This window comes from Acinonyx jubatus, chromosome A1 (assembly GCF_027475565.1).
Source record: "Acinonyx jubatus isolate Ajub_Pintada_27869175 chromosome A1, VMU_Ajub_asm_v1.0, whole genome shotgun sequence".
In the NCBI taxonomy this organism is placed as follows: Eukaryota; Metazoa; Chordata; class Mammalia; order Carnivora; family Felidae; genus Acinonyx; species Acinonyx jubatus.
The window spans coordinates 9,983,838-10,008,201 of NC_069380.1; the positions used below are offsets into that span (position 1 = coordinate 9,983,838).

The 24,364-nt window shown below is 44.9% G+C and overlaps 1 protein-coding gene and 1 long non-coding RNA gene across 2 annotated transcripts in view; one reads left to right on the forward strand and one right to left on the reverse strand.

The window, feature by feature from the left end:
- Positions 1–1,797: 1,797 nt before the first annotated feature.
- On the reverse strand, positions 1,798–10,002 carry LOC113601157 (uncharacterized). Its single transcript, XR_008294795.1, has 4 exons — positions 9,283–10,002; positions 6,459–6,543; positions 4,336–4,641; positions 1,798–2,348 (listed from the first exon to the last, which is right to left on the reverse strand). It is a non-coding gene; the product is annotated as an uncharacterized LOC113601157 (long non-coding RNA).
- Positions 3,738–24,364, forward strand: part of TEX26 (testis expressed 26) — a 30,817-nt gene continuing 10,190 nt past the window's right edge. Inside the window, exons 1-4 of the mRNA XM_015083725.3 lie at positions 3,738–3,861; positions 9,166–9,247; positions 13,951–14,116; positions 19,898–20,054. Coding sequence (XP_014939211.2) covers positions 3,801–3,861; positions 9,166–9,247; positions 13,951–14,116; positions 19,898–20,054 — 466 coding nt within the window. The 5' untranslated portion in view covers positions 3,738–3,800. The remainder of the gene's footprint in view (positions 3,862–9,165; positions 9,248–13,950; positions 14,117–19,897; positions 20,055–24,364) is intronic.

Genomic DNA, 24,364 nt, shown 5'->3' on the forward strand with positions numbered 1-24,364 from the left:
GACAGAGAGAAGCTCATGTGCACTGGACACGCTGATGCTTGTGGGGGGGTGGGGGAGCTAGGGGCAAGGGGAGAGGGAGAGAATCCCAAGCAGGCTCCAAACTATGAGCATGGAGCCCAACTCGGGGCTCCGTCTCACAGACCTGTGAGATCATGACCTGAGCTGAAACCAAGAGTCGGAAGGAAGCTTAACCAACTGAGCCACCCCGGCACCCTGGTCTGCATTTCTAACAAGCTCCTGGATGATGCAGAGTCTGCTGGGTTTAGGACTCGGCTCTAGCTCTGCCCATCTCAAACTTTATGAATCATCCGGGGGTCTTGTTAGAAAAGCAGAACCTCAGGCCCCGCCCAACTGACTTACTCAGAATCCGTGTTCTCGCAAGATGCCCAGCTGTAGGTGGGCACGCTCAGTCCGAGGAGGGGCATAGACATCTTCTCCAGGTCTGAGCCCCATATGCTCTCTCCACAGCGGCAAGTGCCATCTCTCTCCCTGCTTCTTACCCACGGCCCGTGAACTTGGTTACTCATCTCTCGTTGGAACGTTAACTGTCCACCTGACACACTCCCTCTCCTCCAGCTGGAGACTTCCGTCTCCTTCACAGCCCAAAGCTGGGTGTTCTATACTTGCTGTCCCCTCCCTCTGCCACCCACCCGTCTCTCCGCTGCTTTAACAGCAGGTTCCTCTGTGTGTATGTGTGTGTGTGTGTGTGCTCGTGCGTGCACAGAAAGAAATTCATTATAATAATTTGAATTGGAAACAACCGTGTAACATTTAACCCATTCAATATAACTACTGTCTATTGTTTTAGATCAATTTGAAACTCTGTAAAAGGCGTATTAGTAACCTGGATGTCTTAATTTCCAAATGATGAACTTATTCTGGTAGGTGATATGGATAATCTTCCCTCTTCTTCAGGATTTATGTAAACTTCTGACCTGATCTCTTCACCCTGTTGCTTTAACTTAACTCCAGTGAATTCTTCTCATGTTTTGGGGCGGGGGGGGGGGGGGGTTGCCCAAGCACAGCCCTTGCCTTCTTTCTTTTTCTTTTTTTAAATTTTTAAAAAAATATTTATTTTTGAGAGACAGAGACAGAGCAAAAGCGGGGGAGGGGCAGAGAGGGAGACACAGAATCCCAAGCAGGTTCCAGGCTCCCAGCACTGATCCTGATGCCAGGCTTGAACTCACAAACCGTCAGATGTTTAACCGACTGAGCCACCCAGGCACTCCCGAAGCCCTTGCTTTCAAGGGGCATCCAGTTTTATAAAAGAAGACAGGTGTGCAAGCTAAGAAGAACAATAAATTCATGACGGAAAACCGTAGAAGGCCTGCAGGGCCTTGTGCTCCAGTGTCTCTTAGCTCTCCCTTCACTCTTTACTGTGTGACAATCCCACGCTGTCCCCTGCCTCCTGGGCCCCTTCTCCCCCTTGTGGCAGCTTGAAAGGGCGGGCCTACGCCAGCCGACTCCATCTTGTTCTGTGTCCTTCACCTTGACCACACCTCCTCCCCTTGAGTAACCCCCCCCTCACCTGCCTAACTGGACTCGGACCCTTCCCCAGGACCCTTCCCCAGCCAATCGGCTGAGGCCATAGCCATTACCTCACCAACTGCCCCCAGGCCCCAATAAAACCTTTGTCCTTTTGAAACTCGCTCTCTTTCCCTGGTATCTCACCGCTGCGTCGGTGCAGGTAGGGGATTGAGCTCGAGCTAGCTCGAATAAAGGCTCTTTGCTTTTGCATCGGACTCGGCTCCCTAGTGGTCTTTGGGGATCACGAATTCTGGGCATAACATTCTCTCCTCCCTCTCCGTCTCCTGTCTCCCATTGAGCTGAGAACCCAGCTCAGGCATTTCCAGTTCTAGGACAAGCTCCCTCAGCTCCCATGGTATCCAGGGCCCCTTAATGTCACCCTCCAGCTCATTTTCAGTGCACAGTCCGTGTTTGTGAAGGGAAAGAAGCCAAGGAAAAAAGAATCAACTTAATCATTGAAAGGGGTTACCGCAAGCAACCCGAATTCAAGGGCAGGAATAGTGCTATACTGCTCGCGATAAAATGGACTTGTACCAAAAATCCATTCTGAAGCAGAAACGCAAGACCAAAAAAGAAGGCAGCTCAGAATAGCAGTGAGACAAAAGAGCAGTACCTTAGGTTTACACGGCTTTATAACTTATAAATTATTGTTGGAGTTACTCATCTTTCCATCCCGGTGAGGTAGGTACTGCTATACTCATTTTACAGATAAACTGGGGCTCAGAGAAGAATCTGCTTGATCCCAAAGCCCCCCAGGTAGAAAGTGCAAAGATTTCTTCCAGCTCTTGATTCGGTGTGTAGGCCACAATTTCACAGCTTGCCTAAGATGAGACAAATGTAAGATATTAATACGAATTCACTTTCAAAATTCTATAGACTCCCTGCTCTGTTTAAAAAAATATATTTTTCTTAAATTATGCTATGCTAATTAACGCTGCCATTTTCAGACAGTAATCTGTTATTGGGTGTTATTTTCTTCATTTAGATGCCACTACTAAATCCTAATTTAGACTCATTCCTTTTAATAACATCGACAGAACTCTATACCTTCTATGTGTTCCCACCACCATTCATTGATGTAAAATTTAAAAGTGTAAAATGCATTAGGAATGTAAAACGGATAGGAATCCTCTCCGAAAATTCTACTTGGGATCTTGATTTTTAAGCAATACCTCGCATATGCACTTGGGATGCTTACTTTGATGCTTTTTCTGTGTCCTTTGATAATTTCCCTTTTTGTAGATATCACCGCTAACAGAGGTCTGACTTTTGAATAACCCCTTTGCAGAGAAGGGATTGTTGTAGATTGCCTTCTAAATATGTTGCCAACAGTCTCCAATGTGCACTTCCTGTCTTTTCTTTGCAGCCAGGTGGCTAATAGCTGTGTCCTAGCCTGGAGGCATTCAGTTTTACTAAGCCCCTACTAAGTGTCAAACTACCAAGGTGGTTGCCAAGAATATGAGGATAAAAGCCCCTCCACATTCTGGGAAAACTTTGGGGTGAGAGACACAGTTTTGTTTTGTGGGGATAGAAGGACAATTAAATTGGCAATCACAAAGTGCAAAGGTTTGTGCCAGGAACCCCAGTGAGGAGAAAGGTGTCAGCTCACATCCTTCCCCACTCTTGTTTCCTACTTAATGCAAAGATCTATGACAATTTTGCGCACAGTCACTTAAGTTGAAAGTTATGCGTGGATGAAAATTTGCAATTGGGGCACCTGGATGGCTCAGTTGGTTGAGCATCAGACTTGGGCTCAGGTGTTGATCTCCCAGTTCATGGGTTCAAGCCCCGTGTCGGGCGGGCTCTGTGCTGACAGCTCAGAGCCTGGAGCCTGCTTCGGATTCTGTGTCTCCCTCTCTCTCTGCCCCTCCCCCGCTCATGCTCCGTCTCTGTCTCTCTCTCAAAAATAAATAAATTAACAAAAAATTAAAAACTTAAAAAAAGAAAATTTGCAGTTGAAAATCTTCAGCTTACTCTTTTTGCTCCTCTCCCCACATAAGACCATGCTCAGGAAAGCTCATTGCAAGAACCATACAAATACACAAAAGTAAGTAGCCACATTACTGGAAACACATCTCCTTGCTTTCCCCACCCGGTGCCCCGGCCCTCCTGATGAAGAGCCCAGCCTCCCTCCAGCACCTGTCGGCCCCCAGCTGAGCTGCAGGAAGTGACCCATGTCTCCATGGCGACACATCACAATGCAGCCGCACTCCACCCACAGCACCCAGTCCAGCCGGAGCAGAGGGCATCGCGGTGGCCTCTTTCCAGCAAGAATGGCACTGCCTGGGCTGGAGGCTGCGTGCCCCTTTCAAGGAGGCCACAAGATTCAGCCAAGTAAGGGTGCCGACCCTGCCGGCAGGGGAAGGGGGGGGGTGAGGCTTTTCCCTGGGAATGGGGTACACCGAGCAAAGGCTGCTTTGGTCTGCAGGGGTGTTTGCCTCCCTCTTACGGGTGGGACTCACTTCATGGAGAGTCTGGGAGTCAGAGAGAATGAGATGTTCATGATCTTGCCCTTTTACAGTCCTTGGTCCCGTTTCTGCCAAACCTCTCCCTAAACCTCTCAGGTGCTTTCAAACACCCCCCCCCAAAGTGCCTAGGAGGGGACAGCAAAAAGAAGGAATAGTGCCTTTCCAGGATCCCAAAGTCAAAGACAAAGAAGGAACGGAGGTCAGACGCTCTGAAGACAGTGGACCCAGCGGAGACCTGCCCCCCCCCCCCCCCGCAGGATCTGGGGAAGTGCACAGAAAGCGGGGAGGTGCCCGAAGGCAGGGAAAGGACCCCGCAGGTAGATGTGCAGAGGCACCTTACCCCTGCGTGGTCGTAGCCAGGCTGGCACCGAGGCGTTTAGCTGCCACTTCTCCGCGACCTTTGCTGATTTTTCTTTCAAAGCGATTCTGCATGAACCCGGGTAGAGCTTTTAATGCTAATTGTGCGTGCAAATGCAGCAGGTTTACAAAGTCCGCCTCTGTGTCAGTGGAGGGAGAGTGATTCCCAGGTACTCAGCTGCATCCTGGCCTTTTTCATGGCAATAATAACCCACCGCAGCCGCCTCGCTGGGTAATTGTGGTTCCACAGTGGCTACAGAGCAGTGGGAACTGTTCAATGGCGCATTCCCTGGAATCGTAGACCCACCAGAATGAATGAAATGCGTATTTTCATTCCATTCCATTCATCCCTTTGTAAATTAAGGACAGAAAATGAAAATACTTAACCTGTAAAAAACATATTGAGAACACTCTGTTTCTATATGATGACAAGGCAAAAAAAAAAAAGAGAGAGACAGGAACCGCATTCCTTTTGAATCTGTCTTTCTAGTCACTCCTCTTGGTTTCTTTCGCTGTCTCCCCTCCCCCTTCCAGTCTGGGGAATGTGGGAATCCTCCAAGATTCTCTCCTCCTTGGTTCACATCCTCTGTCGTGGCCGTGTCCTGCCAAGGGCTTCAAGTCTACAGAAATGCCCCACCGGCTTTCTAATCTTACCTCTCACTCCAGTGTTCCCCCTAATTTTCAAACCAAAGTACGCAACTGTCTACCGGATAGTTCATTTGGGTGTCACAGAAGGGCCTTGATCTAACACGTAGAAAATTACACTCCTTGTCCACTCGACTTTGCAGGCTCAGTTAGGAGGGTGCCAGCTGCCCACAGTACATGGGAGGGCGGCTTGGCTGACATCTCAGTTTGATCACCGGGGCTCATTGATTCTGCCCCCCAAGTCCCCCTTCCTGTGGGTGAGTTTCATTCTTCACGCCCAGTCTTGGGGCTCTAACAGGCACTCTGTGCCACTCGATCTTCCACTGCTAAAAGTGTCACGCTCCAAAAGGTGGGGGACTGATGTGTCACACTGCCTGGCTTTGGTCCAAAAATAAGATGAGAGGTTGACAATGACTGCCACGGACTACTTGCTGTTGAACTATTACTCTATGTGGGCTTGTAAGTGCTGCATCACTTTGAGGGACTGCCATAAATAACCAGGAACTGGTGGCTTGAAACCAAGGAGATTTATTCTGGAGGCCTGAAGCCCCAAATCAAGGGCTGTGCTGCGCCGGTAGCTCTGGGGCAGAAGCCTTCCTTGCTTCTTGTGTTTTCTGGGAGCTGTTGGCATTCTCGACTCGTGGCCTCATCACCGCGGCGTGTGCCTCCACGGTCACATCCCCGCCTCTTCCGGGTCGAGTCTCCCTCTGCCTCCCATAAGGATGATGAAATTGCACTTGGGGCCCACTGATAATCCAGCACGATCTCCTCATCCCAAGATCCTTAACTGCACCTGCAAAGGCCCTTTGCCCTTATGTGGTACCACTCGCGGGTTCTGGGGGTTAGGACGTGGACCTATCTTTTGGGTCTCTGTTCGGCCTACGTTAAATGCTTGAATTTACCCTCCCCTTTAATCCTCCCGACAACTAGGAAAACGTTGAATCACCAGGTACTGTTCATACTTGCCCACCCAGCAGGCTATGGTAAGGATGAAACAAGCTTCCACCCGTGGAAACACTTTGTAAAACGTAATAGAATACGCACATGTTCGTTACTGTTTTATACTGTTTTCAAAACCTCCTAATGCATTTTCGTAATTGTGAATACCTCCAGGGGTGGTGAGTTCAAGGGGGCAGCAAGGCAAACAAGGCCTCGCTGGCCTGGCGTTGACCATTTCTTCCCCTGCTTCACTCACATCGGGCCACTTCAGACTTTTCATACCTCGCGCTGCTTTCTCTGAAGAATGCTTCCTTCCGCGTCCTCCTGTAATCGCGGTCAAACCCCTGCTTTAAGTCCCGGCTCAGATGCCACCTGTTCTATGAAGTCCCTCCCGGATCCACCCTCGATGCCCCTTCTCTCACCCAACCAGAAAGAACTGCGCCTTCCTGGGGGCTCCCACGGCACACAGCACAGCACCCCACTTAAAGTGCTCGTTGGCTATTTTCTCTTTCCTCTCCTCACCTGTGAGCTCCCCAAGGCCAGGACAGGGTCTCTATGGCCTCCGGCCTGTGGTCTCTATGGTCCATGGGAGGGGCTCAAGCCTTGCCTGTAGGATGAACAGAAAATGAGAGAGGTAGAAAGAGGAAGACAGAATCATGGGACGGGTAGACACAGAGTTAGAGGGAAAGACACTGGGATACGTAGCAAGAATAAGCATAAAAGAAAGCAGTGGCATATGGCTTGCAAAGACGTTTTTAGAACATTCGGATTATAGATTTTTAAGTTACTGCTGCTGTTAACGAAGAGGGTTAATTCTAATAGCATTTTATTTCCAGGAGCTTTGTCAATGGAAATAAAAAGCGTAGACGCAGACCTGACCTAGAGACTTTTAGTAAGAAAAACCGTTAGACAAAAAGAATTGAAGAAAGATGTCCTGGGAATTGAGTGCACATCTCGTCATGTTGGTCATCCAGGCGGATTAGCATTCGGGAGTGGGGGGTCCGCTCAGTCTCTGGTCCTAGAGGCAGCCAGGCATGGCCTCTCCTGCACCCGATGCCTTCCAGAATAGGATCTTGGCAACAGAAGGCGGCCAGCACCCAGCCTGTCCTCAGAAGGAGGAAAGGCCGCAGCCAGCGGCAGCCAGAGGTGTTCCTGGCCTGCCCGTGTGATCAGTTGGGAGATGTTACCCCAGCGCTGTGTTGCCAGGGTGTTTGAGGTATATTTGGGCTTAACAGGAAATTGGTCTGGCCTGGGTCAGTGTTGTTTGCTTTAGGAAAAAGAGGGGGAAATGGTGCGTGGGCTCTGTGCAGAGAGGATCCTTCCTGAGCCCTGCAAGCGTCACACTCCGAGGTTCAAATCAGGTTCCATGGAGGTTTCTTTTAAGAGCCGCACTGCCTCCCAATTTCTTCCCACTTGTCCATACTTGGAACTCCCTGAACAAAGAACATTTAATGCCGCAGTTGGAACAAAATGCTTCGAAGCATGAAGTGACTCCCACTAACGAGCCGGTGTCAGAGCATGACGTCATTTCTCGGAGGCGCGTGGGCTCGGGGCGCGCACACCCGCAGCATGTGTGTAAACGGAGGCACAGAGCGTAGCCTGTGGGGCTCGGGCTTTTGTGAGATCCGGGGGAGCGGGCGGAGGGGAGTCTCAACCCGTGGGAGGGCAGTGGGGAAACAGTCACGGAGGAGCGGGTCCAGCTGCCTGGCTCCCCCAAAGGGCCTGTTAAATGAGAAACAAGACCTGCCTGGGAGATGGGAGAGGAAACAGAAGTATAGAGGCAGCACGAATGAAATGTTCCGTCAGGGCCCTACAGGCCAGGCGGTGCATATAGATTGTAAAGCTATTTGGAAACTGCAGACGTATTTGAGAAAAGCATAGCGATTGTATTCGGGATACAGGAGTGGGAAGATACACAGGCAGTTAGGTGGCTACAGGGTTCCTGCGGTGAGGCCCTAGACCCCGGACAGCAGGTTATTCAAATAATAAAGGAGACCCTTTGGACCCAGGTTCTAGTGAAATGTAACCAGGTTAATTGCCTAGATAGGAAGAATGAGAAAATGTCGGAGTTAAATTTAAAATCTGTATTCCCAAGAAAGGTCGTGGTGCTTTGTGGACAGTGGGAGGCTGGGGCAGTCAAAGCCTGTTGTTGCTAGCAGGTGCCTGATGGTTAATTCTCTATCCTCAGTCGTCTGGACCCAGCCAACAGCAGTTGCCATAGGCGATCCCTCCCCCACCGCCTCGTGGAAAGCCCTCCTTCCTGTGGCCCCTGATGTCCTCTGCCCTCACTGACTGCTTTTGTCAGCCTTCCCCAACCTCTTGACATTGGCGTGCCCCAGGCTTTATTTAGCCTTTGGGATGGTCTCCTCCAGCTATGCTCCCTCTCTTGTTGAATCTACCTGCTTATGCAGATTGAAATATCACGCATGCTGCAGAATCCTGCACAGTCGCAGCAGAGAATGCATCAGAGCTGCCCCAAATGACACTGTTCAGTGACAGACAGAAGAAAAGGACACTTTGTGTATTATGAGCCCAGTTTGGTAAAACAAGATGGTGGAAACTAAAACCCAATATGTCAACGTCCTTATATATGCATATATAAATCTCTGTATCATTGTATCAGCAGACGTAAAAGCGTGGAAAGAAACCAGCACAATTGTTAACATGGTCTGGGAGGAGGGCTGAGGAGGAGGAGGGAGCACGGGGAAGGCGCCCAGAATAAAACCGGAGGTGAGCCCCTTTGTGCAAAATCATTTCATGTGCATATAGGTTTATCTAATAGGGTTCATGAGAAGTTGGTCACTAAAGTCACAGTGGGCATCTTAAGGGGATAGAACTTCAATCGAACTTTCTGTTTTATATTTTTACGCATTGCTTAAATTCTTTTTTTTTTTCAACGTTTATTTATTTTTGAGACAGAGAGAGACAGAGCATGAACAGGGGAGGGGCAGAGAGAGAGGGAGACACAGAATCCGAAACAGGCTGCAGGCTCTGAGCAGTCAGCACAGAGCCCGACGCGGGGCTCGAACTCACGGGCCGTGAGATCATGACCTGAGCCGAAGTCGGATGCTTAACCAACTGAGCCACCCAGGCGCCCCTATTCCTTTAGACTTTAAATTACTACCCCCAATTTTTTTCTCCTGCAAAATTATTTTAATTATGAAGACGACACACGATGGAAGTATTCAGGTTTGCCACATTTCAAACCGTTTTGTCATCCTTTTGCCAGGCGAGGCCACCTGGGATTCCTGCGCGACCACAATGAGGACTGCATTCACGCCCAAGACGGGAGCGGTGCCTGCTTTAATTCGGTAGATCCCGATTTGTGTCAGGTTGATGGACTCACCTTCGTCTGTTCACCTGTGTTCTATTATTCGGAGTCCCAAAGCAACAGAAAGCAGTCATCAGAGAAGGTTTAGAAAGGTGCACTCAGGTAGAACCTATTGCGTGCACAGTGCTCCTCCAAGCACCAGACAGGCTTTCCCCCCTTCGGACCGTATCCAGACCTCCTACAGGAAAACTAAGGAAAGAAACACATGGATCCTTCATAAAGTCACTGCGGGTCAGGGCAATAGAGCCAGTGTGTAGGCTAACAGAATTGTGCTACTCAAAAACATGGAGCAGGCATTGCATTCATTACTTGGTATGTAGTAGGCAATGACGATTCAGTAACTGGATGAATGAAGAATTGTTAGCACTTGATCATCAACACTCATTTTGGAAGCTGGAAGGCCATGACCCACTCACCCTTCCCTTCACTCCTCCACTCACTGCTTCCTAAGTGGCCTTTCAGCGTCTCCCATTTCCACCTGAATGGTGCGGGGTGGGAATTTCTGTCCGTCGGCTGCCTCTTTAAACTCATTGGTGGGTGAGTGAGAGCGGGATCGGGAAAGCCTCGTTACCGTTCATTGCATCCCGGGTGGGTGGGAAACCAGCATGGAGATGCTTCACCGGCCTGTGTTTACTCTGTGAATTGTTTCCAATAAAGAGGATCCTGGCACCTTACAAGTTCAAGTTGCTGAGAAGTCAAATGGATCGTGGGCAAGACCACGGCTGAGGAGTCAGGCAGAAATGGGCTCTGACCTCCGCTCTTTGCTCTACCCCTTCTTATCTCTGCTACCTTCGGCAGGTGACAAGCTGTGGCTCAGCTTTATGGTTGGCAAAGTAGGAATAATGATTCCTGCCTCAGGTGGTGGTTCTGATGACAGAAGAAAACACTAGTACGGTGACCAGCATGGAGAAGTAACTCAAATTTTTCATTCATTCCCGCCCCCCCAGGGTAATCTCTGATAGACTTTCACAAACTACAGGGCTGTAAGACTCCTCAGTGGCTATCCCACTGAGTTACATTATGTCCCCTAACTGGGAGATTTATCATCTGACGGTAATGATCATGCCAGCTTCCCAGACAGTAACAGTTGTCTGAGGAAGAAACATTTGGGATAAGAGCCAAAAAACAAATGGGTACTAATGGAGTCTAGGTCAGTGGTCTTCAAATTCGCATATTTTTAAAGTTCACAGGAAAGTTTTCATCGTAAATTAAAATAATTGAAGAAGATAAAATGTATAGCCCATCCTAGACATTGACATCTTAAGATAAAACTATTAAGTCATTAAAAAATATAGCCAATGAGTAATCTAAACACCTTAGCAAATTGATACTTTCTATGATCTTTTTAAAAAATACACCAGACAGTAAACAATTTATTTCATTCCTTTTGCTTCTTGAACTTTTATTCCTCTCCACTTCCTCCGTAGAATTTTACCCTGCTATCATATATTTTGTGTTTGAAAGCAATTTATTGATCACCCCATTACACTTCTTTGAAACTATTTTAGTGTATTAATTGAAATTAATTTTTAAACATATTATGTGACCCTAAGTACTGAGTTATAACAATTATTTTTAGTACACGATGGCTCAAAGCAATAAATACTTTACTGGTGTTAATAGTCACTAAACACAAGAAGGACATTTTTTGAATTGTATCTTAACGAGATAAACGTGACTGTTCTGTTTGCAATTAGTTTATGTATCCTGTTTGAAGTGTTACTATTTTGGGAGTGAGACTGCATTCAGCATCCATTTTTTTCTGCTTCTGCTGTTTATTTTTCAACTTATAGATGCTAATGTTAACCAGTTTTGTTCACGTGAATAAGTAGCCGTGAATGAAAGGAGTTGGGTGTGTGGCACTGCCATTCAAGACTTTGAACTCTCTCTAAGTGCCAGAAATGACAAGGTGATTTTTGTTAATGATTGAACAGCTGACAACCTGGCTGGGAACTCCTTGGAGTTTATTGAAAGCAACTGATTAGATGATATGTCTTCCAGTTACTGAGTTTTTCCCCATCTCATTTTCTAAGTATCCTGAAAGTCTATGTCTTAACAAATGGCTATTAAATCACATCAGTTACTCTTTCACATGGAAGGAACTTGTTTAATATTTTTTCCAGTTCTATTGAGGAATAATTAAGACACATCACTGTATAAATTGAACCCGTGCAGCACACCACGGGTGATGGCTTGGCTTCCATACGTTGTGAAATGATCGCCACAATAGATTCAGCTAACATCCATCTTCTCCTATAGATACAAATCAAACATCCACTATGCATTTAATGAAGGAGAAAGTTCTATATGCTGAAAATTAATTGGTCTGGCCAGCCAGCCTATATTTCCGTGTATCGTTAAATATTTTACAATGTAGAATGAGATGAGGACTGGCTGGACTGGATTAAATATTTCATCGCATGTTTGGCTTAAAAAAAAAAAACAAGACTTGAGTACCTTATTGAATGATGGAAATCTGAAGGAAAACGTGACAACATTTTTATGTGCCAGAGTTACCCAGCGCATCCTTAAAAATTTGGTAGTCTCAGAAAAGATTCCAGTTGTGTTTAAAAGAATCAGCATCACCACCCTGTCCTGCTTCCCCTGCTCAGAGATGCTTTTCTTTCTAGCTAATGACATGTCTTCGGGATTTTTTTTTTAAAAAACCTGAAAAAAAAATGTTTAAATAGGTGGGGAGAAGAACCATTCAAAGCATTCTATATTCTCTGCTCTCTCCTCAGAGGCTTCTCCCCAAAGAGGGATGGACGTTTTGTAATTATTAGGAAATGAGAAGCTAGACACTGCTCTTAGCCAAAGCAGGGCACAATGTACCTAAAACCAGAACACCCCTCCCCCATAGAGCATTTGCCCTGGTTAGAGCACCCCCAACCTCCACCTCTTCAGAAATCCTCGTGAGCCCAAGGTAAGGGCATGGAACTTGGATTACAAGGTGGCTTCCTTGGAACCACACCCCTCTCACTGTTGGAGGCTTAGACCCAGAGGCATACCGAACCTTCCTAAGATCCTGCCATGACCTAGGGGAGAAAGAAAGGTGTGGGACAGAAGCACTTGGGTAGCGACGCGGGTTTGCTTTCAGGCAGAGACACGTTAAGGAAGATTACACTGGGAGATGGAGATCTGAAAATCAATTCCTTTCAAGCCGATTGTGCTGTGTTGCCTTTGGAAAATCGTCATGTGCCTTTGATTACTTTATTAGGACCACAGTCCTACCTGAGCCCACACATCTGAATAACTAGTAAACTGGCTCATCATCCAGATGTATCCCACTTCCCAGACGTTTGGTTTCTTATAGATAGTACCTGAATCTAACCCAGTCTTCTTTTTTTAAAAAGCCAATATGAGACATTTTAGACGTACACAAACGAACATACAACGAATCCCCAGCCAGTATCCAGCTACAATAATCAATACCCAGACAATACCTTCCACCCAGCCTTCCCACTGGATAATGTTGAAGCAAATTCCAGGCATTCTATCATTTTAATTCTAAGTATTATTCTTATGTATCTCCAAAAGATAAGGACTCTTTAAAAGTATGCTACGATATAGGGGCGCCGGGGTGGGTCAGTCGGTTAACTATCTGACTTCGGCTCAGGTCATGATCTCATGGTCCGTGAGTTCGAGCCCCGCGTTGGGCTCTGTGCTGACAGCTCGGAGCCTGGAGTCTGCTTCAGATTCTGTGTCTCCCTCTCTCTCTGCCCCTCCCCTGCTTTCTCTCTCTCTCTCTCTCTCTCTCTCAAAAATAAAATAAAACATTAAAAAATAATAATAAAATCATATGCTACAATACCATTGTGTTGGCTAAAAAATAATTCCTTAATATCAAATGGCCAATCAGCAATCAAATTTCCCCCTGATGTCTCACAATTAAAAAAAAATAACAATTTCGTTAGAAATTAAATTCAAATAAGTTCTACACATTGCACTTGGTTATTATGTTTTTTGCCTCGTTTAATCTATAGGTTCCTTTCTTTTTTTTTTCTGAGAATTTCATTTTTTTTTTTCCTGAGAATTCTGGATTTTTCTGATTTCATCTCCACTGTGTTATTTAAAATATTCCTCTTTTTATGCATTTCCTATAATCTAATATACCAAAGACTTCATCTAGTTCAAGCTGGGTATTTCGGCAAAAATATTTAATGGGTGTTGTGTATGTCCATCTAGGGAACATGATAGCTGGTGGACCCTCTTCTTGAACTGTGAGTACAAATGCTGATCGTTGCCTGGATGCTTGGTTTCATTACAGCCTTGCAGACCAGTGATGTCCCGTTCTTACCTACCTTCCTTTTATTAACCAGAAGGAATACATGCATAGAGAGAAACATTTCTTTAACAAGTATTTGATTACATTGAAGTACTCTTTATACAGGAGAGGACCTACCTCTTTAAGAAATATTTTTAATTAAAAAAATCAATGAATTTCAGATTATTGTTCTTTTAAATTCCATTTTAGGCCTCTAGTACTTTTGTGAAGAGCCGTTCTAAGATATGGGATTGTTTCCTTTCAAGGGAATCTGGAAATTAAATTCTTTCTGGCATCAAGTCTTCCTTGAGCCAATCTTTAAAAAAAAAAATGTAATAAGGAAAATTATTTGACCTGTGCGTTGCTGTGTGATTTGGCATTTAATCCCTTATTCTGATTTTCACTATCTTTTCTTGTAGTCGAAAGGGTATCAGAAGACTAGGATATACCTATTCTCTTAGTGACCCTATTCCCGATCAGACACAGTACAACGATGAGTATGTTTGGAAATCATGTTCTAAAGAAGACTGGATCAAAACCAGGACTTCAAGAAGAGTCAGGAGCCAAATACCTCGCCCCAGTCAAGTAAGATGATATCTACATATCTGTTGAATTTAATGCTGTACCAGTACTCCATAAGAACAAGAGTTTGAATATTTCCAAAGATCCTCATCTACAGTTATGGTCTTTCTTATACTATTTCCCCCTGCCCCCCTTCTCTCATTTATAACTCCTTCTCCCTTATCTCTCCAAGTTTTCAAAACATTTTTTAAAATTTAGGGGATGTCTGGGTGGCTTAGTTGGTTGAGCGTCTGACTTTAGCTCAGGTCATGATCTTACGGTTCATGAGTTCGAGCCCCGCGTCAGGCTCTGTGCTGACAGCTCAGAGCCTGGAGCCTGCTTCAGACCCTATGTCTTCCTCCCTCTCTGCTTCTCTACTGCTTGCACTCTGTTTCTTTCTGTCTCTCAAAGATGAATAAACCTTGAAAAAAATTGTTTTAATTAAAAAAAAAATTTTTTTAAATTGAAACGAAATTCACAGGGCATAACATTAACTTTTTAAAAATGAACAATTCATTGACAATTAATACATTCATAATGTCCTGCAACTACCACCTTTATCTTATTCCAAAACATTTTCATCATCTCAAAAGGAAACCCCCTACTCTTTAAGAAATTAATTCCTGGGGCGCCTGGGTGGCTAGGTCGGTTAAGCGTCTGGTTGTTGATTTCGGGTCAGGTCATGATCTTACGGGTCATGAGATCAAGCCCTGTTATCAGACTCTGCGCTGGCAGTCTGGAGCCTGCTTGGGATTCTCTCTACCCCCCGTCTCTCTCTCTCTCTCTCTCTGCCCCTCTCCCGCTTGTGCTCTTTCTCTCTCTTAAAATACATAAACATTAAAAAACAAATAAAATTACTTCCTGTTTCCCTCTTCCCTAGCCTCTGGTAAGTAACAATCTACTTTCTATCTCTGTGGATGACGTATTCTGGATACTTTTTATTGGGAATCAGAGAACATGTGACCTTTCACATCTGGCTTCTTCATTTCGTGTAATGCTTTCAAGGTTCATCCGCATTGTAGCATCAATCGGTACTTCATTCCTTTTTATGGTTCCCTTTTATGGTTGAATAGTATTCTATTGTATGTGTATACCACAGTTTCTTCATTCATTTAGCCATTGCTGGACATTGGGCTGTTTCCACCTTTTGCCAATTGTCAATAGTGCTATCAACTGGCACTCGCAAACATTTGTGTTTCATATTATGCGTCCTCAAACTGCCAGATCTTTTGTCATTTTGTTTACTCTACCTAGAATCCCTTCTCCTGTCCACCAAGGACATTCATACATTCACCAAGGCTCAGCTTAAAGAGAGCTATCTCTAATTCCCTTCTCCTATAGGTGGAAGTAACTGACCCTCCCTCTGTCTTCTGGGCACTGGGTACCCTTTTCCCACCGTAAAAGGCAATGCTCAGTTGTAGCAAAGAGTTTCATTTATTTGGATGCCCCCCGGAATGGTACTCACCAGGATGTATTCATTAGGTAATAAGGTGGTGGAAAGGGTAGGATTTGATGACTGAAAGAATATAAATGGCAAGGAAGGGGAAAGAATGAAAGATGATGTTTCTGGTTTTGAGTTGCATGGCTGAGTGGACACTCCTGCTGTTTACTGAGCAGGCATGGGTGAGGACCAGGATGGGTGGGAAAGGGCATAGGGGAAATGTGAACTCAGTTGAAGACACGTTGGTTGAAAATATGTCCAACAGGCAGTTGAATATCTCGGTCTGGAGTTTGTGTGGAAGAGGTGAGCTATAGATGTAGACTTGGGAGTCATCAGGACATACACGCATATCCCATTTAACACCCCCTTTCTTCCTGGAACCCATTCATTATAATGAATTTACCTCTTAAATATTTGCCTTAAGATTTTAAAATTAATGTAAAGCAGTCAGTTACAATATTATACTGTGTATGTATACATATATACACACACAAAGCATTTGTTTTCTTTAGGTGTTATTGAAGGCTCCCAGCCAATGAGAGCTAGAGCGGTAGGTGGTCCTGGGCACTCGGAGCCAATGAGCTGTAGTGGGGGCGACTGCTCTGTACGCTTTCAATCAATGAGGTTTCACACCCGGCGTAGCCCCTCCAGCCATCAAGGCTCTTCCAATCGACCTGAATGAGGGTGTGCTGCATTATTTACTCTGCCGAGGCCTCTCTATCTGCCATTTATTTGTTTCTGTTGAACAGTTGCGACTGTGGCTCAGGACCTGAACTAGGATGAGACTGGCAAGGTGCTCCCTCTCTGCCAACAGAGAGGATCTGCCGCAAAAGCAATTACCCTGGGAGTTAAAATACAGACTGGTGGGTTGGAGCTCCTTCAAGGAAACCGTGGTGGGAAACAGGGGCCTGATGATATATTGGCAGCAATTGTGATGCATCCGGGTGTGGGCAGTCAAGCAGAACACGGGCTGGAGGTGGGTCAGGGCTTGACTAGTGATCACAGGACCCTGCAGCCGTTTCTGTCGCTGGCCCCTTTTGTGGGCAAGGCTTGCATGTGTATAGTGATGCCTCAGAGTGACTAGTATTACGAGGATGAACGTGTGGAGCATAAAGATACGTCCGGCTGATGAAGCCCTGGGGAATCCCCAGGTTTGAGGTGCAGGTCAAAGAAAGAAGCCATAAATGGAGACCAAGGAGCAGCCCCAGAGGAAAGCCTGAAGGAGGTGGTATCATAAATGCCTGGGAAAGAGATACAAGAGAGATCCATCACCGTGTAAATTATCTCTGCTATCTATGGAGTGTCCCACCGGAGGTCAAGGGTGACTGCAGTTCCCATTCAGGATATTGGAAAAAACCAGTTTACCTGGGTTTAGCAATGACTGGCAGGGCAAAGACCTCAGGCAGTGGATGGTTATATGTGCCACCTTTTATTCATTCATTTAAGCAACGAATATTTCCGGAGTGCCTCATATGTCAGGCACTCTTCCAGATCTGGGATGTAGCAGTGAAGAAAATGAGAAAAAACCCCTGTCTTCATGGAGCTTACACTTTAGTAGGGGGAGACGGACAGCTGATGATAAATATAACACTCAGGCAAACTGTAATGCACCATAAAAGTTTAGAAAGTGATAATTCTATGGGGAAAAAAATTGATCAGGGTAAGGCAGATCCACCACTGGAGTGGTGGGGGAAGGGTTTGCAATTTTACGTGGGGGTAATTTAGGGAGGTGTCATTTAGATGGTGACATGAAAAATGAGATTTGAGGGAGGTGAGAGAAAAAGTCATGCTGGAATCTCGGGTGAGAACCTCTCACCCTTTCAAAGGCAAAGCCTTGAGGCAGGAGCGTGGCTGATGTTTCAGGAATTGTAAGGCAATCCAGGCAGCTGGAGAGAAGAAGGAAGTGAGGACAGAAAACAAAGGGGAGGTGCGTTGGAAGGGGGTGAGGGGTAGATGTGTGTGTGTGTGTGGGGGGGTTGTAAATTGTGTAGAGTCCTATAGGCCATTGCAGAGTATAACTATTACTCTGAAATAAGGAGGAGCCACTGCTGAGTTTTGAGAAGAGGGGGTCACATGATTATGCTTTAACGGGTCGCCCTGGCAAGAGTAGACTATAAGAGAGTAAAGGTGGAAGCCAAGATACTGGCTAAGAGGCTACTGCAATAATCCAGGAGATAAACGATGATGGCTCAGACTAGGGTGTTATGTGTGATTGGAAGAACTGATCTGCTTCTAAATATATTTCATAGGTAAATAAGGTTTCCTGATGCAAAGAATGTGGGGTGTGAAGCAAAGAGATGCGCCAAGAATGACTCCAGGGATTTAGATTGAAACAGTGGCAAGGATAGAGTGGCCATTAACTGAAAGGTAGAATATTCAAGACTCAGGGGGACGCTCAGGGGTTCGGTTGTGGGAATGTGAAATTAGAAGTGTCCTAGCAAGCTTCCAACTGGAGATCGACAGAAGAAGGACGTTGGACCGTAGGGATCTGTGTTGAGGGAGAGGGTCTAAGCCAAAGATAAATGGGAGTCATCCTATGTATTTGAAACAAATGAGACTGGATGAGATGATCAAGCTAGAAAAGAGAAGAGGTTCAAGGACTGAGTCTTGGGGCATTTCACTAACAAGCGGTCAGTGGAAGAAGCAGCAAAATGGACTGAGAAGGGGCAGTCAGTTGTGAAGGAGAAAGCCCAACAGAGCGTGTTGTGCTGAAAACCAAGTGAAGAAAATGAAGGAAAAAGGACTGATCACTGTCAAGGTCAAGGAAGTCGAGGATAGACTTGGCCGTTGGCATGCATGGAATGGAGTTCATGGGTTGCCTTGACAGGAGTAGTTGTGGTTAGAAGAATGCTTGATCAGTGTGAGACAGAGGGCTTCTGGGAGAACTGGCCGAGTCCAGATCTGGGGTGGGAAATGTGCAAGATGAGTCTGGAACTACATAGAAAGAAAAAAAAAAAAAAAGACTAGAGCTATATCAAAATTAAAGAGGTGCCCACAGGCTCAAAGGTAATTTGAGCTTCAATAAGGATAACATATGCAATAGATTGAGACACATCAAATATGCTTAAATCTGTGAGTTCTGTTAAAAAAAAAAATTGGGCCACTTTCAGAGGACGATAAGAAACCAATTCATTATCTTAGAAACTGATGGAAGGAAAACGATCAAGCTCCCCACCCCCCCCCCCCCCCCGTGCCTTCCCTATATGAACTATGCCCCTGGTAAACTAAATGATAGATGAGGGAAAATGTCTCGTTATAAACATATTCTAGCTTACACATGAAAAAGAACTGATAGACTATCACCCCCTTTCATCCATTAATCTAGGCATTGAGCATCAACAGCTGGTAACCTCACACAAAGAGAAACAACTATATGTTGTAATCCTCCTTGTCACATACCACCTGCAGTCTCATCAGAGGGATCTATCCTGAGAGTAAGTCAGTCTCTGCCAGTTGTAGGAAATACAGGGAACAGAGGAACTTGTTAAACTACACAATGAGTATGCATTCAACAAAATCCAGAGCGTGGGAACCTCTCCACATCAAATGGCTTGGTTTCTTCAATAGATTATAAGGGAAAGAAGGGGATGGAGAGGGACCCTGAAGATTAAAAGACACGTAAAAGACAAATTTGGGGACGGTCAATGTATGTAACTATTTTGGGGGGTTTCCTGCGAAGGGAAATTGGGAAATATCTAAGTAACTAGAGGGGAAGTAGAGTGAAGGGGGTGTTTTTAAGATAAGAGAAGTGAAGGCAAGCTTGGACAGCCATGTCCCCAAAGAGAGGGAGAAATGGAAGTTGCAAGAGACAAGTGAGAATTGGCGGGGGGGAGGGGGGTCACGTGCCAGAGTAGGCTAAACACAGTGGTCTCCCATCACAGCGTAATGAGTGCAGATGTGGTGACGTGCCGGGCGGTGTTTGGAGGTTCTCATCAGATGGCTTCAGTTTTCTCAAGGAAATAGGAAGCAAGGCCATGAGAGTGGGTAGATGGAAAGAGGTGCTGGAGGCTTCAAGTTTCATAATCGTAAAATCTCTTTGGGGGCAAAGAGGAGAGCGCACCTGCCCTCCCCCTCTTACAGGCTGCTTCTGAGAACTCTGCATGGGAAGCAGGGTGTCTCTTGAAGCCTGAGACTGTCTGCTCCTTGGGCATTTAAAGCCAGGTCAAGAACTCACGTGGGTCTTCTTCTCTGGTCTCAGCTGGAGATTTCTGGTTGGAGGCACACTCTTTGGACTCTGCACACACTGCAGTGTGGTAAGTGGGTGTAGAGGACCCAGAAGAATATATACCCACAAAAACACATAATCTTCATTCCATTAGGTGAACCTATATCAATTTTCTTGAAAATTGTGTTTGTATTAATAGGATTTCTTTCTCTGGACGTTGCCTCAGGGCCAATCAACAGCATCAATAAAGAGCCACCTCCCTTGGAAAATCACTGCTACAAAGGAAGAGGTTAGGAAGGCGATAGCAAATCAGTTTATTTCTAGTACTAGAAGAGACTTTGTGGACACAGAAAAAGGTAAACATGTTCATTTTCTCTCTGGTCATATGTTGTGCCCTGGAGTTGAAGTGGGGAACAGCATAGATGCAGTCTCTTTCCTTAAGGAACTCACAATACAGACACAGAAAGAGGCAATTTAGCAAACAAAAGGTCACATATGAAAAGGTGTATCATACGGGAAATTCTGGGTGCTGTGGGTGCACACAGTGGGACATGTAGCCTGAAGTTGGGAAGGGGAAGCCAGGAAAGGCTTTCTGGGCCTGAAAAACGAGGATGAAACAGCCCTGCAAAGATGAAGAGGTCAAGTTCAACATGCCATTTCCAATTATTGCTATTTTGAAAAATTAAAACTTTTATTAAACTAATGCATGTGTACATCTAAATCAAATAGTAACCTAATGGCTTATTACAAAGTAATAGCAGTTCTTTGACCCTATTCCCCATTGGTGATCAATTCAATCCTTTCAGTGGTTCTTATGTGATACTCCATATTTTAAAATAATATGCATATACCTTTATCTTTGGTTCATCAATTTTAGACATTGTTATTGACTTCCTGTTATAGTGGTTGAGGATTTGTCTCTCCTGTAACTCTTTCTCACTCCCCTTCCATCCATTCTCTCTATAATTATATTACAAATTCTTGTTTGATTCAATTGCTAATGTTTATATTGTGATACTGATATGATATATTATGATTATGTAAACATTCATTGCTGAGCTAGGTGGTATTTTATAATTGTTTCCTTTCCTTTTTGTTTTCTTTTCTTTTTTTTTTTTTTACCAGAGTTAATAATTGACTTTTTATTCATATGCTTAGTTTTCTATGGGCCTGTCACTAATTTTTGCCAAATTCTTTATCACATACTTATCAAGACTTCTTTCCAAACACAGTTTCAAACACTCTATCACTTCTGTTTTTCCCAGAGATCTTCTGCTTGACACCCTTCATCATTCTCTTCTAATCCAGACTGGCTGTTCTGTAGCTTTGCTGCCCCACCTTGCACTGTGACTTCCTTTCTCATCATTCTAGGAATGACTTTGGCCTCTGCCTGCATTGAATCTTGTTTCCTCTTCCTCTTTCTTATCCCTTCTCCCTAGTTTTGCTGAAGCACATCTTTCAGTAGGTTCCTAAGAAAGAGTGCACGGGAGGAAGTTTTTTGAGTGCGTTCTGCCCTATTTGGAAATGTCCTTTTTAATTCCTTACACTTGTCTGATAGTTTGGCTGGATATAAAATTTTAGGTTGATAATCATTTTCCCTCAGAAAGCATTCCTCCAAATATCTTCTAGCATCCAGGATTTCTTTGTACAAGACTGATGCCATTTTGATTCCTGACCCTCTCATATATATTTTTTTTCCTGGCAGCTCTTAAGATCTTTTCTTTATTCCTGACATTCTGAATTTCACAACTGTATGCATTAGTGAGAATCTTTTGTCATTGATTATATTGGAAATTAGGGGCCCTAGAAGCTAGAGTCATGTCCTTCAATTCTGGACATTGTTTCCTGAATGTCCCTTCCCACATTTCTCCCATCTCTTTTCTCTGTTCTCTTCTGGGACTCCTATTTGTTGGACTGATCCTCCAATTTTCTCATCTTTTCTCTCCTAGTATCTTTCTCTTTGTATTTTTGTTTTGCTAACTTGAAAATTTCTTTAGTTTTTAATCTAGCTCTTCTATTGGATTTATTTATTTATTTATTTTTTTTTAACGTTTATTTATTTTTGAGACAGAGAGAGACAGAGCATGAACGGGGGGAGGGTCAGAGAGAGGGAGACACAGAATCTGAAACAGGCTCCAGACTCTGAGCTGTCAGCACAGAGCCCGACGCGGGGCTCGAACTCACGGACCGCGAGATCATGACCTGAGCCGAAATCAGCCCCTTAACCGACTGAGCCACCCAGGCGCCCCTCTTCTATTGGATTTTTAATTCACTAGCTTTCTTCCTCTCTCTGATTTTTTATTTGAATAGTAAAATTAATAAGTTTTATTTACTGCAATATATAGACCTCTGATTATTATGGTCTGTTATGGTCTGATTATTATGATTATTTTTTAAAACAGCATTCTGTTCTTGTTTTATATATGTAGTAACTCTCTTATAAATTTTAGGATGTTTATGATACACTTAATTTTCAACATTTTCATCTATTCCTTGCATTGTCTCTATTTTCTGAGTGTTTTAATGGTCTAATGAAAATATGGTTTTCTGTTCATACTTACAAGAGGGCAGAGGCAGATTTACTATGATGCTAATAAAACTTCTTTTAATTCTTTGGACTCTCTTTTTAAGTGAGTGTAGGCAAAACATTAATCTCTAAGGTTCGCAAAACCTACAAGGGAGACACACAAATCTGATTGCAAACTACATACAGAGATGGGGCTTATTAGCTGGTACTTGATTTAGGTGGTTAGGTGATAAGCTCTCTTTCTGTTGGGAAACCCCCAAATAACCATATTTATAGGTCAGTTTCTCCAAAGAGAGAAACCCTTGGCTGTTGGCCTGCTGAGAGCAGGATTGGGGAGGAAACTGGGATCTTCCTGCTTCCCTTGCAACACTTACTGAACCCTTCTTTTTCCTGTTCATCTCACTACCCCACCTTCTGCTGTGCCTCGTGTCCTGGAATCTCCTGAGCTTCTCTCATTCAGTTTTACACCTAATAAATTTCTGGTTAGGAAAGGATCACCAAATGACTGCATGAGGTTAAGAAGATTGTGCAGGAACTCAACCATGCTGTATACAAGCTTTCCCCCAAGCTGCTTGTTTTCAGCCTGAGCCTCAGTACCTGCCTTACCCTGTTCCTGTTACAGAAGCCTATTGGGGGTCTACAATGTGGATTAGCTCACTGATTTGTTATTCCTTTCGGCAATCACTTAGTTTTAGCTTCCTCTACTTTGCTAATTCAGTTGCCACATCTGTATTTGGTCTCCAGCTTCTAAAAATATGGTAACCTCTAATCTGCTATCATTCTGGTGAAGTTTGGGGAGGGAGGAGTCAAGTATGATATATGATAATTTTTATGAATCTAAATTGGATATTATTCCACTGCTTTATTTCACTGGCTTTGCATTGTATTTTGTTTTGATTTTGTTTTTGAGAGAGAGAGAGGGCACAAGTGAGTGAGGGACAGAGAGAGAGAGAGAGACAGGGAGAGAGAGAAAGAGAGAAACAGGACTCACCTGAAGTGGGGCTCATGTTCACAGGAAGTAGGGCTTGTGTTCACCCAAAGTGGGGCTCGTGTTCACCCGAAGCAGGGCTGGAGCTCACGAGAAGTGGGGCATGAGTTCACTTGATGTGGGACTTGAACTCCCATCCAAGTACTAACCAGGCCCGACCCTGCTTAGCTTCCGAGATCAGACGAGATCGGGCGCGTTCAGGGTGGTAGGGACTTGAACTCATGAACCGTGAGATCATGACCTGCACTGAAGTCAGATGCTTAACCCACTGAGCCACCCAGGCTCCCTGCATTGCACTTGGAATGAAATCCAAGTTTCAGTTCCTTCTCTTTGTTCACAAGGTGCTGCGAGACTGCCATAGCCCTTGCTTACCTCCTCACTGTTCCTCCTCCCTCCATCCCCTCGTTCATCAGGTTCCAGCCACATGGGCCTTTTTAAAATTCCTATAGGATACCGTTCCCCCCCCCCCCCCCAGCCTTCAACCAGTGCACAGGCTGTCCCCTTTGCCTGCATTGTTCTTCTCCCAGCTCTTTCTGTGATTTTACTGTGTCATTCTGTAGACTCCAGAATGTCCCCTTGCCTGTGAGACCTTTCCTTACTGTTTTAGCTGAAGAAGTGTGCCACCATATCATTTGTTGCCTTCTAGCACCTGGCATTTTGCAGTCATTTGTTTACTGATTCTTGTTTTTTGTTGTTTTTGCTTTATTCTTTCTTCCACTATTTGGCAGGTGCCCCAAAGGCCTTTATTCACTCAGAATCTGGCACGGTCAGCCTAGTCTAGTCTGGGTATGGGAGGTGCTCTGTAAATATTTGTGGAATGAGGGAAAAAATATACGGGAAGTACACTTTTTGAAATTAGATGAGTATAGAATCAAAAGACCTCCCTACTTCAGGTAAATATTAAGGGTGATGGGAAAAGATTTGAAATGTCAGCCTTCTTAAAAGATGTCTTCGAGCTTCTAAGCAAAGGCCTTTCTGCATGTACAAATTACCATCTCCCTCTGTGTAGATAAATACCCAAGACCTGCCAAGAGTCTCTCCTAAATCTCTTAGCTCCGTCTGTTCCTCTTCCTCCCCAAAGCCACGGCCGCCCATGTCTCCCCCTTGGATGACCTCTAATCCAGCTCTCTTTTCCAGGTTTGTCGCTTCCG